The sequence below is a fragment of the Thermobia domestica genome, chromosome 9 (genome assembly GCF_964235325.1).
Source record: "Thermobia domestica chromosome 9, izTheDome1.hap1.1, whole genome shotgun sequence".
Classification (NCBI taxonomy): domain Eukaryota; kingdom Metazoa; phylum Arthropoda; class Insecta; order Zygentoma; family Lepismatidae; genus Thermobia; species Thermobia domestica.
Window position 1 is genome coordinate 36,006,575 of NC_137462.1, and position 21,884 is coordinate 36,028,458.

At 35.4% G+C, this 21,884-nt stretch overlaps 1 protein-coding gene across 1 annotated transcript; it reads left to right on the forward strand.

Moving 5' to 3' along the window:
• The first annotated feature begins 3,325 nt into the window (after nt 1-3,325).
• Nucleotides 3,326-10,611, forward strand: LOC145660790 (uncharacterized). The gene is made up of 3 exons (XM_081726198.1): nt 3,326-4,511; nt 4,737-5,627; nt 10,277-10,611. Exons 1-3 carry the CDS (start codon nt 3,326-3,328, stop codon nt 10,609-10,611), a joined length of 2,412 nt encoding a protein of 803 aa, XP_081582324.1.
• Nucleotides 10,612-21,884: the final 11,273 nt, after the last annotated feature.

Genomic DNA, 21,884 nt, shown 5'->3' on the forward strand with positions numbered 1-21,884 from the left:
TATAAATGGGAGGAGAGTATTTGAAAATGTTATTTTGCTTAAAGTTGCGTCTCAGTTTCATTAATTGAATGCCGGACAAGCACCTTTTGTATGTATAGAGCATATGGTTTTTTACTTGCCTTAGGGTTACACTTCCTGGCTATGAAAGATGCGAAACTAATTTAAAAAGTAAAACGATTACTATGGTTTATATGAAAGAAGCACCGTGAATCAAACTTGGACCTACGTGTACGAAAAGCGCCCATGCTAACTATTAAATTATAGGAATATATTAGACAGTATGGAGAACAAGAATTAGTACCAAGAATGTAATTTTACGTGCGTATGTGACATACAGGCTGGGACGTTTTTATACTAACATTATCAGTGAGATTATTTTGTTTCGCTAGTATTATATATCTAGATTTTAGGGTAAAGTAGACGGGTGAAAGCGAATACTTACAAGTAATTTATGAAGGGAAGAAATAATAGTGGTAGAGGGAAACAGACATAATGTTTCTTCGGATGAAAGGAAGACATTTCGTATGAGACATAACCATACTATTTTATCGAGGCATTAGATCATAGATTTTTGGAACAAAAAGTTTAAATGGGGATAATGTAAAAGTAATTAGAACATGATACGGTATTAGTTAACGAAGAATCCTCTTCATTGAAATTTTGTGTATGTAATTAGTACACAGTACTAATACTGCGTACTGCAGTGTGCTAAAATGAACCGAGAATAATAAATTGTCTAATATTAATTACGTTGATTGCATGGTTTAAAGGCACTTTTTAAATATAGAAAACATTTAGGCACTTTTTAAATATAGAATTTAGCTTACAAAAGATAGATTGATGTTTTATACATATATGTGTCTATTTATCCTCTGTGGATACATTTTCTAAAGCGCGACTGTACAATAAAATCTTCAAGTTTTATTCTTACGTTCATGATCTGTAGGACACCTGAGAATTAAAACAAACAGTTGAGGAGCACACGTCATTACAAAAACCATTTGATGTATAATGGGATCTAAGCAGGGGGTCCCACGTACTAGGGTTGAGTGCTCTACTCTTAAGGTAACACAGCCTCTTCAATTGATCGAAGAAATCGATCCCCTCTTTTCCGTTATTTTTTCTTTTGAAAGAGGCATAGTAATAATTCTGCTTGCATAATTTTGGAGGGCACTAAATTAAAAATATCGATAGGAGGTATTGCTTGATATACTTTTTGAACACATATATAATACATGATTATACTAAAAAAGCTTAAGATATTCGACTTAATTCACTATAATTTTTATTATTTCAATTGCATATTTCACATTTTTTTTACTATAATTCCTGTATGAGCGTTATCCATTGTAATTACAAATGACTAGACTTTTCGTACATGAGTAGTAACACCTTTGCAAACGTCTAATAAAAGCAAGGATAGAAATGGCAAAAGAACCCTTTAGGAGGAAGTTTATTCTTTGCGTCCGTAAATAAAGAGAAATGATTCACGTGGTATGAAAACAAATACGTGAAAAAGAGTACAAGGTTGAAACTATGGGTGTGGAGAAGAATGAAGAGAATTAGTTGGGTCGCGAACTAGGCAGTTTCAGACTAGGAACTGTTTGAAAGAATCTGTATAATAAGAGACTGTATAATGCCAGGGAAAACAATGTCGTACGGTATATCGTTGCGAAAGTTGACGAGAACAATATGATAGGTTACAGGAAAAGAAAATCTTAAGATGAACGCAGAGAGGTGAAAACTTTTATAGTGTGGGATAATTTATATATTATCGAAAGATGACCAGATCATTGACGTACAATGTTGTCAATTGGTCCATAATATATTTGCATAGAGAAATGGAAAGGATTTGTGAACGTTTCGCTATTGTCGACATCCTTTCTTACTTCTTACCAACTTCATGTAAATTGACATATTATATGTAGAATATATAAGATCGTTTTACTTTCTCATTCTTTATCCTTTCGTCTTCTCTAATCTCTACTAATTGTGTGTCACTGTGTGAATCTGATATTGAAGATTACGTTCCCTTCTCTGTCTCCGTCTTTCCCAATTACGTTAATATTGGGTGTTTTATTGCGTATTTTGCAAATGTCCTGTTCTGGAATTCCTTTGGAAGCTAATTCCTTCAGTTCTATGCATTGTACCTCTTTCTTCACATACTCTTTAATTCTTATGCTTACATATTCGTTTGTTTTCTGATTAAAAGCTTGTTGTAGAACAGTTTCGTTTCTTATTAGATAATTCTATTACAATGATTGATTACCTCACTTCATTTTTCCTTGCTCTTTAGCATATCATGAGCATATGAATAGCATTTTAATTGTCTTGTATACCTTTTATTAGGAATATTATTGCTACTATATATATTCTCTTCATGATTACATTACTATGGTTGATCTTTATAACTTTTTTATTATATCTTGTATAAATTTGACTGCTATGCTTTTCTTTCAACACTATTTTTATGGTAATCTTATAAAATATATGTATTGAAAATAAGAATAGTATATTCTTGTGCAATAATTGTTAGAAAAATATTACATTAATATATTCTTAGGAGATACGTTTATTCATAGAAATGTATGTATAAGCTTAAAATGTTTTACGGTTATAGCTCAAAATTGTATTTATTACTACATCTAAGATTAATATTGCTACTATTACTACTATTATTTGAATTATGAAAAGTGTTTTACCGAAACATGTGATTGAGTAATTATTACAAAGGTAATTATGTTTGGGGTAATCTATATAACATGCTGAAATAAGTCATAATTTAAACAATGAACTAAATAAGGCAATAAACTTGTTTGTTAGTCTACTACACACTACAAAGACCAAGAAAATGACTTAAATGTTATTTAAGCGTAAACAATAATTCGATAAAATAAAGCTCAGAAATTAAGATAATGTTTTACTTATATATATCTTTAACTTGCATAATAGTGAGGAAATCTAATGACTAAGAGAAAATTAACGATTTCTCATATGGAGAAAAGAGAACATCATTATGATCTAAGGAAGAATCTGTTAGATAATTAATTGGAACTTCCAAAACACTGCCATGTAGTTGCACAAACTATGTATCAGAAACTATTAGTAATGTTTCTGCTTTTCGAATTCATTTCTTCAGCGACCTTTACTTTAAGCAGTTGCAAGATCCTTTCTAAATCTTGAGTAAAACTGAAAGAAATATACTTTGATGATTACACTCAGAACAATAGAAAGCAGTGAATTGCCGCTGTATCGATAGTTTGTTTGCCTTTAGCTAAAAATGATCCTTTTCACCTTTGTCCATAGGATTAATAAACAGTTAAATATGAACATTCTCTACCATATGAACATTTTCTATATAGTAGAGAACACATTAAACAGTAATGAAGAGTTTCTCTTCGCAGATGAGGTTACTTTTAAAGTACATATCGTTGACCCTCGTAAAGGAAGAGGACGAACCCTTGGTACTAAGAAACACACTGATTTAATTACTTTCCTAGAACAAAATGTGATTCCTATGAAAAAGGATGTATACTGTCTTCCCAAGAGCATTATTCTTGGGAAGGCTAAAGCCGATCATAATTCTCAGCAATTATATCGTCTTAAATCTAACCCAAAACGTTTGTCGAAACAAGCAGTAGCTTTGTGTTCCACTGTAGATATAGACATTGTGAATAAGAATGGATGTACTTTAGATGACGTGAAAAAGATTCAAAATCATCTGTTACCTGATTACCAAGTTATTGTTTACGAGAAAAATGGTATGACTCGTGAATTTAATGTATTATATTCTGGAATCCAGGCTGGAAAGCAAATTTATATTTTATATGACGATCAATATTACCAGTTGATTACAAATATCAGATCACTTTTAGGAAAACAAGGATACTGTCATCATTGTTTGGAAGCTTATCATCATGTACAAGATCATAAATGTGCATACAAATGTACGTATTGTGAAAAATATCATGAAGTGTCTTCCTCAGATAATTTGAAACGCGAATGTACAGATTGTCACAGACTATTTCCTACGGAAGAATGCTATATAAACCATAAAAGTGTAACAGAAAATGGGAAGAGTGTTTGTAACAAAGTCAAAGTTTGTGTTAAATGTTGTGTTCTATATGATATTCGGCGACGCAAATCTCCACATACATGTGATGAACGATTTTGTAAAACGTGCTATAATCATGTCGAGTGCGATCACGTATGTTTCGTTCAAAAAGCAACACCATCTCATGTAAACGCATTTTTGTATATTATATTTGATTTAGAGACGATGTTACTCGGTAAGAATGATCGTGATGAACAAGAACACATTGTCAATTTAGTGTATGTAATGTATCTTTGTTCAGATTGCAAGAATAAATCCTTAGATGATCCATGCGTAAAATGCGGAAATAAAGATGGAATCCGTGAGTTTTCATTTAAGAGCATGGAAGACTTTATACGTCACGTACTCATGGATCGACCGGCCTTTAAATCGGTCGTAGCACTATCTCATAACGGCAGTAAGTATGATATGATTTTCGCGGCTAAGACAATGATTGAAAGTCAAAATTTTTCACCTTTCATAATAGCACAGGGACACAAAATTATTGAGATAAGATTATCAAATAAAATTATTTTTAGGGATACTTTCCTGTATATGGGTATTAAATTATCTGCACTCTCAAAGACATTAGGCTTAAATCAAAATTTAAAGAATTGATATTTTCCATACCTATTTAATACAGAGGAAAATCAAAATTATGTAGGAAAAATTCCTGAGCTACATTACCATGACCCGGATTCACGAAGTCCGGAAGAACGCAAAGAATTAATAAGTTGGCACAAAGAATGTATAGAAAACAACATGCAGTACGATCTGCAAAAGGAAATGTTTGATTACTGCCGGAATGATGTTAGAATTTTAGCGGAGGCAGTGATTAAATTTTCCAATCTAATTGAAGAGAAAATTGGTGGTCTCCAGTGCTTTATCTCAGCAAGCACTATTGCAAGTACTTCAATGTTAACTTATCGATCATTGCATCTACCGGAAAATACTATTCCAATTATTCCACCCCTTGGATTTGATCATCGTGACCGACAAAGCCTAAAGGCATTGCAGTGGTTACGATATATGGAACGTACCAGAGGTACAAAAATCGAATATTCCGCAAATGGATTGGAAAGACGTTTCGGTAAATACAAAGTCGATGGGTACGAGAGTGAAACAAACACAGTATTTGAATTTAATGGCTGTTTTTGGCATGGGTGTAAAATTTGTTATGCTAATCTTCGTCATACAAGTCTTGATTCGTCTTCAAATCATCGTACAACCATGCAGGATCGATATGAATCAACGACCACAAAAATTGAGTACTTGAAACAACGAAAATTTAATGTTATTGAAATTTGGGAATGTGAATGGGACGCCAAGGTAAAATCAGACAAAACCATACAAGATTTTATTAAAGATCAATGTGATGATCTTGTTGATCATCTTGTCCCTAAAGAAAGTTTCCATGGTGGTCGTGTAGAATGCTATAAGGCACTGCATGAATGTAATGATAACGAAACTATCTCTTACCTAGATGTCACTAGTCTTCACCCCTGGGTAATGGCTCGTAAACCTCTCCCAATAGGTAAACCAAACATTCACAAAGGGCCGTTTTTTCCAAACGTTGAAAAAATCCATGGTCTCGTAAAATGTACTGTTCTTCTACCCTCCGATTTATATTTTCCAATCCTCCCTTACACATGGAATGGAAAATTATTATTTGGTCTATGTCGATCATGCATGCAGGAAAATAATATTGGAGAATGTACACATTGTGAAAGTGATCGCGCCATTACAAATACGTTTTGTACCCCTGAATTACATAGAGCGATTAAATGCGGATACAAAATACTGAAAATAAAAGAAATTTGGGAATTTGAGCTTATGGGATCTGAAGACGGCCATTCAAATAGTTTGTTTCGTAATTATGTAAATACATTCCTTCAAATGAAGCAGGAAGCTTCAGGCTTTCCTGCAGAATGCACTACAAAAGAAAACCAGGAAAAGTATATTGAAAAATATTTCAGACATGAGGGGATACAGTTAAATTATGAAAACATAGAATACAATCCTGGACTAAGATATATTTCGAAAATATTTTTGAATTCGCTGTACGGGAAATGGGGACAAAGAACAGATCTTTCACAATCTGTAATCGTCGATACTCCCGAAAAATTTATGTCGTATCTATATGCACCACAATATGAGGTGCAGTCAGTAATTCCCATAGGAGAAAAACATTTAATTGTAACGTATAAAGACAAAGAAAATGAAAACAAACCAAACAAATTTTCCAATGTTGTGCTTGCAGCATTCATAACATCATGGGCGAGGCTTAAACTTCACGATCTACTGACTACTGTTGGACCTGACAACGTTCTGTACTGTGACACAGACAGTATTATATTTGTTCAACCACGACATGAAAAATCTAAGCTTGCGATAGGGTCTTACTTAGGAGAATTAACAAACGAGGTTCCAGAAGGATGGGAAATAGATGTCTTTATAGGGTGTGGAGCAAAGAATTATGCTTACAGAATGAAAAATATTCAAACTGGAGAGTTCGATTACGTGCATAAAATTAGAGGAATTACTTTAGATTCTAGGGCACGTCAAGTAATTACTTTTGAGCATTATTATAATTTAGTAAAAGAAAAAATTGAAAGCAAAACATTGTTAAATCCACGTAAAATTACTCGTAAACCTGGATTTATTATAGTTACAAGACCTGAAACTAAAATGCATAGAGTAGTAAACAACAAGAGACGACGGTTAAATCCCCACAGTAATACAGACTATAGAGCACTACCTTATGGATACAAAAGTTAAACTTTGCTCAGTTATAACCACGCATGTATGTAAATTTTATTCTATAACCAATGAAAAATTTGATTTTACACATGTGAAAAAATGAAAATGTTTGTGATAATGATACCTGTTAATTCAACTTGATAATATTTTGTATATGATATAAGATTACATGGACATTTTTATGTAACATAAAATACTTAGCATAATTAATATTATTGTTACCCTACTGTGCAACATTATTATATGTGTATAAGTATTATCTTGATTACCGAAGGTATGTACCTTCAATTGTACTTATAATGGTAAATGACAAACACATATTGTATATTATTAATTACTAAACTTATATACTTCATAAACGTAATTATTCATGATAAGACTCATTGTATGAATAACTACATATGCAATTCTTTTTTACTTTCTAACAATATAATTTCAATAAAAAACATACAACTTGTAAAATATGGTTTTATTAATTTCAAGCTCATAATACTCAAACATTTATATGTTTTTTTCAAACAATTTATTCTAAGTCTATATACAAATGGAAATGATTCTTCATTAAAAACCATATTTATGCAAAAGGTCAACATCGCACAAAATACTTGTGGAATTACGTAAAGATCGTAGAAAATACGATAATTTCTACCAAACAACTTATAAAGAAGAACAATTAATATTTCGCACATAAAAAATCAATTTCATATATAAATATAAGCGAGTACGAAGCGGTTAAACTAAGCAGGTTTGGGCATAAAAATTTCATCACTCTCAAATATGAAAGTTCCGCGCGACACATCCGGAAAGGGTGAGTATGAAAGGTAAGTAAGCTTTACACATACATTATTATCAAGAATACTATCATACCTAACGTAATATCACAACTTTGATTCAAATAAAGGGTATATTACGGGTACGTATGAACTTCAATTACAGTCCGACAATGAAATTACATACGCGAAATGTTACGTTACATACATACATACAAAAAGTAACACAGTAATGAAACTGTTAGTACAAAAACTAAATATTTTCAATGTTACATACGCGAAGTAATGAGACTACAGTCCAGTACAGCAGAATTACATGTCAGTAATTGTATCTAAAGTACCGGTTAAAAAAAGCCGTAATAATTCAAGTTCAATTAAAACTTTGTACTTCAATTTTTACTTCAATGAGAGTACTTAGAGTAATTACAATATTCATTACTTCAATGACAAAATGCACATAGAGTATAAGTACTTTCAAGGTCAAAAATGGACTATGGATGCAGATACATCTACTAAGCGGCACGAAGTTGTGCCATAGGATGCATATCATTATGTCGTATACGAGACATACTGGAGGTTTAAAAATTCAATCCTTATAAAGTAAATTGTACTTTCTGCCCTACAAAATGAATTATTTATTATTATTACTAAACTTGCAAATAGCTATTACCAAAATTACCATTTATTGATTTCAAAGTAAGTGAGATACTTCTAAATTTGCAGTTGCTGTTCATTTTAAACAGAAAAAAATAAGGTTATTAGCGAAGTTGGTAATTTTTTAAAGTGCTCTTTCTAGCATCTGAAACATGCTTTCTGTGATCCTCAACAACCTCAATTAGACTCTGCATTTCACTTTCTTTCTTTGTGATTGACTCATTGAAATTGGACATAAGTTGTCCCTGAACGTTCAGCAGCATCGTTGACAACCTTAAGTGACTCGACGATTCGTTTCTCCTTTTGGAATTTGTCCGAGTTACTCCAGTGCTCGGGATCACATTGGAACATGAAATTGACGTCAACTCGAAGAGAACGTAAGGCGCAAAGAGAGGCTCAATTAGTCAAATCATGAAGATTCTTTGTTTCTAAGCCGTGGCAGTCTGTGAGTTTTATTCCTCTTGAACTCCAATTTTCTTCACAAGTCTTAAGATGATTTATAATATTCCTCTTGTCCTCGAAAGATAACTTCTCAGAGAACAGTGAGAGTGGAACTAACTGTGCTTCAAGATACCGCAAGTGAGTTTGAAACTTGTTCATTGCAGATTCAGACACAGATTTATTCACTATGGCGTATTGTTTGATCTGCTTGAACAGAAGTAAGTCGTTGACGAGGGCATCATATGTCTTGGGGCACGAAATCCATGCTTTCACGTATATGAGACTTGCAAATAAACACATTTCCTGCATATTTTTTCCTCTTTGACTGTAAGCTTAAACATTTCGCGGAAAATTTATATCTTGAAGCAGCATATTACCTTTCCCATCCAACGAGCCATATGGTAAGCACCTGGTGACTTGAAACGGTACTCCTTTGGAAATTCACCAAGTATCAACAGGCAAAGCTCTATAATTTCTTTATAGTCATCACGGGGAACTTAGTTATTATCTTCTTTATGTACAAGACAATTTTGTAGAAACATAACAACTTCATTTTTCAGTGTTCGTACATATGGCATGGAAAGGCGTTCGTCTTCCAGCGCCTTAAAATTATAATGCTTAAGGTTTGGCCAAAACTCTTGGAAACGTTGAAACAGTGGAATATTTGGACCTCTAGGATGTTCTCCAAAATTGTGGGAGGTGCATAATTAATTACGTGAAATTTGTCCGTATTTTAGACGATACCAATCATAAATATAACTCCGTTTCTCTTCCAGTCGTGGACTTATATGTCTTATATTTATACTTACACTAGAAACACCATTTCAGGCACGTAGCCAAGGAGGGGTGGGGGTATGAAACCCCGTTCGAAACCAAAAAATGGAAAAATTAAGGAAGGATTAAACAAAAAGAAACGAGAAAAAGAAGAATCAGCGTTGAAAATAAAAAGCTACAGCAAGCATTTGGTTACTCTTTCTTATGAGCAGCTTTGTGCGGAGGAAAGGGGGGTGTAAGTTAAAAATGGGTATTTCATGTCACGCACCCCTTCTCGCTCTATTACGAAATCCTGGCCACTTTAAATGTTGTTTTTGGATGAAATTCACAAGCATTGCACAAAAAAGCAACGAAAAGGTCCATCACCGCTTAAATGCGAATACGTTCAATATTTCAAATAACAGGCATGGAGCATAATTGAAGGCTTTAAGCGACCTCTAAATATTTTTTTACTGCAATGAAATTTTTCATTCAGTATATTTAGACCACATGGATCAAAATTGGCAACTATGCGTTAGATTACAGATATTTTTTTCTTTATCATTCTATGCTGGACCACCCTAATATATATATATATATATATATATATATATATATATATATATATATATATATATATATATATATATATATATATATATCGGGTGTTCAGAAAGTAACTATGCAGTGCCATGTTATGGTGTGCTAAGTGATGAATGATATGATTGTCAATTAGTAATACAACATTTTAAATTGTTTAACATATTTAAATCATATTTGACCAGGTATTTGTATTTGTTCACAGGTCCGGTTTGGTTGAAGACCAACGCCTTGTGTGACATCATTGGGATCCATGTCATCATGCTGACGATTGAACAAAGAATGTTTCTTGTGGAGTATGTGTTCCGCAATGGAGACAAGTTTACGTCAGAAGTAGAAGCTGCCTTTGCAGCAAAGCTCCCAGGAGTGAAGATGCCTAACCGCAATGCTGTACGGAACCTCATCACCAAGTTTCGAAAGACCGGAAGCGTTCATAATGCTCCAAAATCAGGTACTCCATTCACAGCCACATCCGCAGAGAAGGTGACGGAGGTGGAAGACGTGATGCTGCACAGTCCAAAGAAATGGTTAGACGACTAGTTCAGCAGGTTCAAGTGTCCGTGGGTTCCGCTCACAAGATTCTCCGGAAGTCACTGTCCATATATCCGTACAAAATTTCGGTCGTTCATGAACTGAGAGACACCGAACGCCCGGCTCGTGTGAACTTTTGCAACTGGTTCTTGTCTTTCCTGCAGGACAGTGGTGAGGGGATTCTTGACAAAATGTTTCTCACGGATGAGGCATGGTTTCACCTCTCCAGTTACGTGAATAACCAGAATAGTCGTGTGTGGAGTACGGAGAATCCGCATGAATTTCATGTGTCTCCACTGCATGAACAAAAGGTTCGTGTTTGGTGCGCCTTGACTCGTAAACGCATCATTGGGCTCATCTTCTTTCAGGATACCATAAATGCAGAACGGCACTGCACCTGCATTCTGGAGCCCTTCCTAGGTGAACTGAATGAGGAGGAAATTGAGAATGCCTGGTTCCAACAGGATGGGGCGACTGCACATACCGCCTACAAGGCAATGAGCTTTTTACAGGACATCTTCGGTGACCGTATCATCTTCCGAGGACTCTGGCTTCCGCGTTCACCCAACTTGTTTCAACGGGATTACTTTCTATGGGATACGTTGAAGGGAAAGGACTGTGAAGGCTATTCCACACACCGTACAAGAACTCCAAGCAGCACTGACACGTCACATTTGGAATATCACTCCCGATGTTCTGCACGTCTTCAAGAACATGCAGAAACGTGTGCAACTGTGTCTTCAAGTGCAAGGGGATCACTTCCAGCATCTCGTATAAGTTCCATCACATTAAAGTTTAGCTTCGAGTTAATTTTAGTTATTTAAAGTGGTTTATGGAAAATAAAATACGGCAAGTTATGCACTGCATAGTTACTTTCTGAACATCCTATATATATATATATATATATATATATATATATATATATATATATATATATATATATATATATATATATATATATATATATGGATATTTTACAATCCTATCTCAATTATATGCTACATATAAAAACTATAATTTTGATCAGGGTGTCTGAAGTAAACTGCCTCTCCCGATTAAATTTCTATTTACATTTCGCTAACCCTAACTAACTTAAGAGTAATGTTTATTGCATTACCTCATTAGAATTGTTCGGATTACAGTAGACGAACATCTTGATTTGCAATGAGTCTGTTATACGAACAAGTTTAGTGAACAGTTTTTTTTCCCGTCGACTAATGAACAATATTTCAGGATATGAATGAATATACGATCCTGTATCGATAATTCCACGCGCTCTAGTAATATCTTTGCGCGTTTGTATTATCTGTCAGAGTTCTATGTTTAGAAATTACTTTTTGGTCTTTTTGGCACACTTTCGCACTATCTTTGTGTTTTTCAGCTTTCATTTTGTTTTGTTTAATTTAGTGTTATTCCTTTGTCTTTTAAAAGGATAATGTTATTGTCCGTTTACTGTAGCTTGGCGTTGTGTTTTGACACAAAACCTGGTTAGCGAATCTTAGCAGTCCTTCCCCTTCTTTCCCCTTATAGCAGGGTAACAGTGGCATTAACTCATCAACTTTAGCACTAGTAGAGTTTGGTATTTGCAAGTTACGTAAATTTCGAAACAGTTTACTTCTTCTCTAATCAGGGCCTAGAAACATTTAGAAATGTAAAAAATACATACAGTATCGTGTCTCTGTGGCTAGAACAAATTAATTGTATTTGAAGACTACAGGATAAAAAGGAGTCTTCTTCTTCTTCTTCTTCTTCTTCTTCTTCTTATTATTATTATTATTATTATTATTATTATTATTATACTTTACACAATTGCCCTGTTTTCCACTTATATACTTCCTTCTTCCCTTGTAGGTGAAATCTTGAGCATTAAATTTCTTAGTGACTAATCTTCTTCTTATTGTGGGATTTAGTCTATGCAAACTACACCTTCCAGGCTACATTTTCTGCTGTTAACACATTTTCGACCATTTCTTGACCTAACTCTTTTTTCCCCAGTGGTCTTCATTTGTCGTTGATTGTGCTCGTTACATTTTAACCCTACAATGCATAGTTAGACAGATATGGGTCATAGTGGTAAATAATCTGTGCTTTCCTACATAACGATATGTAGTTGCTAATACATATAGAACCAGATTGGAAACGTTCGGAGATAGTTGTAATTTCTCAGTTTCCACATAGATGGCACTATTAAGCGTACCGGTACTTCCGTTACTCATTTTTGTTTTCTCTTGCAAAACTATTTTTTCACAGAAAATAAAAAAAAAAATCATGAATTGTAGGGTTAACTTATTTGTTTGAACAAAAATGTCTACAAGACCCCAGAATTCTTTCGATAATTTTCGTAGAGTGATGGTTTAAAACTCATCTATGTTTGCAGGATTGATATTTATAAAACTTTTATGAGTCATATTCAATTTAACGTACTGAATCAAGGAGCCTAACCTCTCTTGTGCTAGTTAGTGTGCCAGCGAGGAACAAGTGTTGCAATACGCATTTGGGAGCAAAGCACACATACAACACTTAGAGGGTTGACGGAAGTTTTCACTTTCGAAGGGCAAACTTGCTTTTTGAACTTCATCTCATCATCTTGTTCATCTTTTTCATCCTCGTTTGGGCTTCGGCCCTCGGTAGTTTCATTAAGATGGCGGACTCTAGCAACACTAACGGACAATCGAATCTCGGCAAACATTTCGGCTTACCCGCTATAGTTTCTACCAACCTAGGCACACGGTCTGAACAAACGGCACCCATTGCACCTTCTAACCGAACTCGGCACTTTTCTTGGGGAAGTCAACCAGTATCATCTGTATGTAGAGATAGACATCCTTCTAGTGATTCTACACAGTCAGCAAAACGCATACGGTCACGGTCCCCAGCGGTATCAATGGATGTAGAACTCAATCCGCAACATACCAATATTGCTACTGGGGTTCAAGGTACATCCTCAATACAGTCAAATGTCGATCCTCTTTATCATTTCATTCTTACTGATTACGACACGAAGTATACCAATCCCAAAATGATTTTTCTTCAAATCATGAAATATGTTCCACGTGTACGGGATACTCTGGTTCAGATTGTTCCAACTAGAAACGGTTACATTCTAAAATCTAAAGATCCAAATTTTGGAGTTACTATTCGTAACAAAGCCTCCTACGAAATCTTCGGTAAGAGCGCTAAACTAACAAAATTAACCGATAAACGACAAAAACAACCTCCACCACCTCGAAAACCGCCATTTCTATCGGTCGTTATTAGAGGAGTCTCTCCAGAGCTCACCGATGCAGAAATCCAAGAGGAACTGAAACAAGAAGGAATTTCAGTGGATAAATGCATTCGAATTAGAAATAATAATGGTCCGACGTACATGGTTCGTGTACTTTCTAAGCAACAAGATACTATTGATTACCTGTTACGTTTTGGTGCACCTATTTACAAGAAAATACATCGTGTAGAACCATCTAAAACACAAGGACCATTACCTATCCGCTGTGAAAAATGTCAGCTATACAATGACCATACTACAGCAGCTTGTTCCAATCCATCTAAGTGCGGATATTGTTCGGGGCTACATGATACCAAAGCATGTCCCAACTTACGAGGACCCCCTAAATGTAACACCTGTGGCAGTGGGGATCATCCTACCTATAGCTATCGTTGCAAAGCGAAACCAGTACCAAAACCAGAACACCCGGAGCTAACAGTACCCCTAAAAACGACCGACACGACAACTCAAGTTAACCAATCCATCTTACCACCGTTAACAGTCGAAGATCTTCTCCGCTACATTAGTTTGGTGCTCCAAAATATATTTCCCTTTCAGCGAGCCAATATCCTTCACCACATTATCTCAGCCGCAAAATCCATTTTTCACATCAATCTACATGCAACATATTCTAACAATTATGTTCATTTTCACATTGGATCTCTGGAAACTGCTGTTTAATACAATCTGCATAGTATTATTCCTCATGGGTATTACTTTCTTATTTGTTAATATTCGGTCTTTTTCACAGCATAAACTATTATTAGAAACACTGTTGTTGGAGGAACATATCAATGTATTTGCACTTAACGAAACCGCTTTAAAACCGAACATGCCAGCCCGCATTCCTGGCTATCAACTACAACGTCATGACTATCATGATCACCTGGCTCGTGCGCAAGGAGGAGTTGCAATAGGCTTTTCTCCAAAATATCCAGTTAGGTCATATAATCCGCCAGCTTTTAGTACTTTACCGGAATATCTTCTGTACTCTATATACTTTCCTTCTATAATCATCAACTTTAGTACGATTTATATTCGACCACGTCAACCTATCCCGCTAGAATATTTCCGATACATCGCCCATAACTATCGAAATATTATCATCATGGCAGACATTAATATACATAGTCGCAGTGATCGTGAAAAAACAGACCTTCAACAATATCTAACTAATAATCTCCATCTTCATCTTCATGTCCTTCCTTCGCACACTAGACCTATCAGCCAGACCACGCCTGACGTTGTCATTACTTCTCTAAAACTTCTTTCAGACTGTCAGCTAGAAGTTTTGGACTCGATTGGGAGCGATCACCATCCAGTAAAACTCACACTAACTCGAGGACAACGTCCACGCCAAGAAATCGCCCCTCGTCATGTTCCGAGATATGATAAGGCTAACTGGTCTCTTTTCCGGCAGGATCTTGAACGCATTCTTCATTGTGAAACTCCTCCAACTAATGAAACTGAGTTGCTTTCATGTGTTTCAACTATCACTAAAGCCATACAAATTAGTGCTCAGGACCATATTCCAACAGAACAAGTGCATCCGCACAGGCCCAAATTACCGCCAACCTACATTCCACTTATACAGCAAGCTCGAAAACATCTTCGAGAATATTATAGAACCGGAAATGATGCATATTTACGCCTACATCATCAATGGCAAAGAGCGGTTCGTAACTATCTTGTTGCTTATAAACGTAGAAACTGGATAAGAACTTGTAACAACTTATCCGAAGAAGCTCATCCTTCTCGCTATTGGAAGCGGTTTCATCAGCTTGTTGGCAAAAGCACTACAATAACCTATCCTCTCATAGCTGACGGTACTCCTCTCAATTCTGACGCAGAAAAGGCAAATGCATTTGCTGCCCAGTTACAGGCCGTTTTCACACCATCAGCTGCTTCCAAACGTTGTGAACGGACAGATATATCTTGTCTTCCTGCCTTACAACCTTCCACGGAGCACGTCATTGACCCAAATCATCCTCTTACTTCACCCATCACAGTCAATGAACTCCATACGGCACTAGCACGGAAAAGAAATACAGCACCTGGGATCGATTCGATATCTTACAGACACATCAAAGAAGCCCCGCCATCACTCCTGCTACTCCTAGTAACGATATACAATTTCATCCTTAAATCTGGTTTCTACCCTTCAGATTGGAAAGTCCAAAGTTTGCATGTTTCACAAACCTAATAAACCTATACATTCAGTATCCTCTTACAGACCCATTCAGCTCACTTCAGTATTCAGTAAATTACTGGAAAAAATTCTCGTTTGCCGACTCCATAAGTACCTTGACACAACTTGTCGGTTACCTATCCATCAGGCGGGCTTTCGTCCTGGATTTTCCATAAATGACCAGCTACTTCGTCTCAGCACAATAATTACTAATCAATATAACAAAGCTTTACCATCATGTCTTATTCTTATGGATTTAGAGAAGGCGTTCGATAAGGTTTGGCATTATGGCCTCATTAAAAAACTGCAGTCGTTCAAACTTCCCGTGTGCTATCTCAGGTTAATATATTCTTTCATTTCAAATCGCATAGCTTATGTTACAGTTGGTACAGCACTCTCCTGGCCGATTTTTCCTCTAACTGGTGTACCACAAGGATCAGCTCTCAGTCCTTTATTATATATCCTTTATGCATCCGATATTCCTTCTGTACCACGCAACGTCTTTATTTTTCAATATGCTGACGACACAGCTTTTCTTGCACTCGGAAAAACTGTACATCAGCTTAACATTGCTTTACAAACAACACTCGATAATTTCGTCAAGTGGTGTAAGAAATGGCACTTAATGATCAACTCCGAGAAAACACAAGCTCTAGTATTTCTACCGCCTAAATGTCGTTCCAAAGTCCATAGAAACCCAACTCTCTTAAGCATAACTGTTGATGGGTATCCTGTACGCCCTTCCACCACTGCTACCTATTTAGGCGTGGTTTTCGATTCAAAGCTCAGCTGGAATGCCCACTTGAAAAAACTAACGGACAAGGCCAATCTTAGATTAAATCTTTTGCGACGCCTCACAGGAACAACTTGGGGACTTAAAGCCGATATTTTGCTTCATACTTACAAAGCATTTTTGCGTCCGATCCTTACTTTTGGGCATACCGCTTGGTGCAATGCTTCTGTTTCTTTTTATGAAAAGCTTAGCGTACTGGAACGACATGCTATTCGACTGGCGTATCGAATTAAACTTCCATATCCGACGTGGCTCACGTATGAATATATAGACTTTCCTAAGATCACCGAGCATCTCGCACAACTCCGCCTTAGGTACATAACCTCCCGCATCCAAACAGGCCATCCGCTATTCTTGGATATACTTCACACCGACTCACTTACCGACGCTGCATATCGATACAAACACTCACCTTTAAATATATTCATGTCTATGTATGTGAAACACGAACACCTTCCTGCGGCTGAAAGGGAAATATATGAAGTATATGTCATTGATCATCATCTTCCTCATCTCTTTCCATCTTAGCACAGAGATCCTCATCACTAACAAGGGCTTCCAAATGTGTTCATTAGTCCCGAGCCGCCCCGGGACAGAAGATTTAACCCTGCATCTGTCTTACTAATATTAATCTGTTTGTGATGTGTAAGCACTTCACCTCATTTTTCATAATCATCATTATTCTTTATTCTATTATATTTATTATGTATTGTGATTTCTATTAGTATCTTAGCACCTCAATAATATATCTGCACTTTTCTGTTATATATTTTTTCAGAAACAATTTATTAATTTATTATGCATTTAATAATATTTGTGTTCATGATTACTGCACTTTGCCCATATATCATTACCTTGAACTCAATAGTGATGCTCTAAACTCCATGCCAGAGAGAGGGCGTAACCCTCTAATGGCTGGGAGTAGGAACTTATTTTCTGCATGATGAAACTTAATTGATGAATAAAGATTTCACTATGTTACCCTATTCCCGTAACCCTTAAAAAAAAAAAAAAAATCAATTTAATAGTTTCCTACGAGTGTGCTTCACTAAGTATTAATTTTACAGAGGCAGAAAAATATAACATGTCTTTCATAATAAAACGATACAGTAATCCTGTAAATACAAATGTCTGGAACAAGAAATAGATAAAAAAAATACGTTATATTGTTTTTTTTAAAAATTAAAATGTGAGTAGTATGTGTAGGTCACTTTGTCTAACTTTTGTGACCCTGGTTCCCTAGCTCAGGGGCCACGATCCACGGGTACATAGTAACACTCCTCTAAATTTTGGTATGGGCACATTGGTTCATCCCCTCAACTTTCACTTAGAACCATTTTTTAAATTTTGGAAATTGCCAAAACTAAATAGCAGGGTAATATAACACCAATTTATGTACCTTAGAAAATTTGGTTAGTCCTTCTCGTTTCCTTATATTGATTAAAAAGATGCTAAAACTTGAAAATTGGAAGCTTTTTTGACCCAATTTATTCTTCTTGACGAGGCTTTATCACAGTGGCGTCGCATTATGATGTTAATAGGAACACGTGAACCATCAAGTATTGTGCGTTGTTTTATTGTTCCTTATGATATACGAGTATATTCAGAGTATTATATTATCTTGTCTTTCTTTGCTGTAACATATTACATACATCAGAAATTTATTATTATTAGTAGTAGTAGTTGTAGTGGTGGTAGTAGTAGTAGTAGTGTTTGTAGTAGTTGTAGTAGTAGTAGTAGTGTTTGTAGTAGTAGTCAGGGGTGCCCACAAGGGGGGGCTATGACGCAAACTGCGTCATTGAAATATTTGGGGGGTTAAAAATCTATATAAATATGTTTGATGGGGGGGGGGTAAAATTAATCGAAAAGAAGATTTTTTTATGGAAGAACACCTACGGATAGACAATTGGGGGGTGCGTCATGGACATAAGGGGGGGTGGGCACCACTGTAGTAGTAGTAGTAGTAATAGTAAAAGTTTTAATACTAAGTTGATAACAAACGATAATTTAATAATATTAGGTGATTTTAATGCTGGAGGAATCGACTGGGAAACAGGGACTGTAAACACTACCAATTTTTATGCTAAGGAAAAGGAGAAAAGGTGATAGAATTAAGCAACTTTCTCCAATTAAATCAGATAAGTAATTCGTACGATGCTGTAAATAAGGATAGAGTACTAGACTTGTTGTTGACGAATATAGAAAATAGCATAATAAACTTTAATGTTGAACCGTTAATCAAAATCGATCGTTTACACCCACCATTTATATGAGGAGTTCGGGGGAAAACAATGATAACCCTCATTTTAAAACCAAGTGAGCTAGTTACAGAAAAACAATCATATCACTCATATGAGCTGAATTATGTATGGGTGGACGATGAAAGAATCTTTTGTTCTTGATTCATGAGAAAGAAATCAGTTACTTGCAGCTCCAACTGAAGGAAAGAAGTTATTTGCATCGCAAAATAAAGTATAAATTGAAGAATGATTTCTACCTTTTAAAACTATACAGAGCTTCTACAAAAATTACTTATATAACCTGGTGACGGTTATAAGTTTACTATAAACTTTCAAAAATATATAAATATTAGCTTCAAATATTTTGTCACTCAAAACTACGTAAGTCCATCAGGGCTAGATCCGCCACTGTTCAGCATGCAAATATGAACTGTTCACCATGGTTAATGCATAAATCTTGGCAAACTTTGTTTTTTTTTTTTTAATTCCTTCCTTTGTTGTTAATGTTTCAGTATAAAATGCCTTTTCACGCATCTTAAATCTTTTCAATAAATAAATAAACAAATAAAGTGCATATTATACATATTATAGGATTATTCAAAAGTGCGCCTGTCTTGGATCGTGTGGCAAATTTTCGTTTCTCAGTTTCCGACATTGTTTTGTATTGTTGCTTCATCCATCAACATTCCGATTGTCGCTTTAGTCTGGGGATAGGATGTTTTTCAGTACATAAAATTCTCCAGTCATTCACCATACCTCAAATCAGAATGTGTGATGAACATATTTATGAATTTTGTTAGTGTTTTGAAAAAAAAATAAATAAATAAAGTTCATGATTTGATGTAACAAAACCGGCGCGATTTTTGAATAACCCTTTTACAATTACGGTGCTTGATATCTAATTAAGTACAAAACTTAAGTTAAAAATATTGTTACAAGTCTTCATACAGTTAAGTGAAGAAAGTAAGTGGAAATTATTTATTCTAAATAACCTGTTGTGAGTACAATATTGAATCTTCAAGTATACTGATAATTTCTTATGATTTCATCGTTTCAATCAACGATCATGTGCAATCATCAATCCTAGTTGCCATTTTTATTTCATCCTCTTTTACGAACTAAGTGGTGTAATATTCCCCTTGCCACCCTTCACAATCTCTACGACTTCATGTCACGACGCATTAAACCTACTCTGACAAGGAACATTCGCGAAGTGTCTTCTCGGAATTCGTGTAAAATTGATTCAAATGCAAAGTTCTTCGCGGCCCGATGTGTGTTGTAGTAATTTTAGCGGCCCATACTGGTAATTTGCGTATTTATGGGCTTTCATATATCCAGAATTCAATCATACACTACTATAACGCTCGAACACAAAATTGCTTTTAGCTTCTGTAGATGTAACTGGACATGAATGTGGGCATATGCGAAACAAATTGGATCAAGTACTACTTCTCTGACACATGCTACTCAACCCCGACTGTCATTTTGGATCCGCCATATTGGATTCAACTTTCGTTTTTTTTCAAATCTGAACAGGTGCAAGTGATACATCAAATTAATGTACACTTTTCTCAGAAATTCATTAGTGCAGTGAGTCCCGCAGTGCGTACGTAACTTGTAACGTTTCCAAGGTATTGCATGTTAAACATCAGACACTTCACGAATATTGAACCAAATAGAAAGTTGTACAGGGCCTCGTGTGTATATGTAATATTTTATCGTTGACGAAATATTCTCTGAACGTACATACATGCAGACACATAAAATCAATACGGAAATGGTAGGTCTTCACCCAAATCTGGTCGTATCTGGATTTACTTTAGGCATTTTGACCGTAATACAATACTTCCTTGTTATAGTATAACATGGAAATGATAACTATCACTCACAGAAATGTAATAAGAATTATGACACCAATGTTGTAAAGAGTTTGTTTATACTTACAGTATTTTTCCCGTTAGAAATTGTTTTGATTTATCAACATCAAAAACGTAAGCGTAACTGATATTATTACTCTGCAACGTCTATTCGCGAAATGCCTGGTGGGCTCTAACATGCAATACTTTCGAAACAGTACAAGCTATTGTAAAATTCACTACACCAGTGAATTTCCAAGAAAATTGTACATGAATTTCATGTATCACTTGTGCCTATTCCCATTTGAAAAACCAAAGTTGAATACAATATGACGAATCCAAGATGCTGGCCGGGATGAGTAACATGTGTCAGAGAAGCAGTACTTGATCCAATTTGTTTTGCATATCCCACATTCATGTAAAGTTACATCTACAGAGCGTTATAGAAGTGTATGATTGAATTCCGGATATATTAAGGTCTATAAATGTGCAAATTACCTGTATGGGTCACTATAATTACTAGAACACACATTGGGCTGCGGAGAACTTTGCATTTGAATCAATTTTACACGAATCCTGAAGGGACACTTCGCGAATATACCTTGTGAGAGTAATAGCTGGTTGAACGGCTTATCAATCTCGTTAAGTTGCACTTTTCCAGGTGTTTGTATTATTTTGTTAACCATCTGTACATTCAGTATACGACAGCAGATTGTGCGGTATCTCGGAGTGGTTTGTTACACGTGTTAATAAGATGAGTACTGTTTGTTTTTAGTAACATCCTTAACATGTTTAGGATACTTCATGAACACCGTCTTAAGATTACTATTACCTTGCGCCAAATCTGTGCATTCCTACTGATTATTTTTATATCTGCTTTTCTATCAGTATTTTTTATTGTCTAGAAAAGCCTCAGTTAAGAGCAAGGAGGAAATAAAAG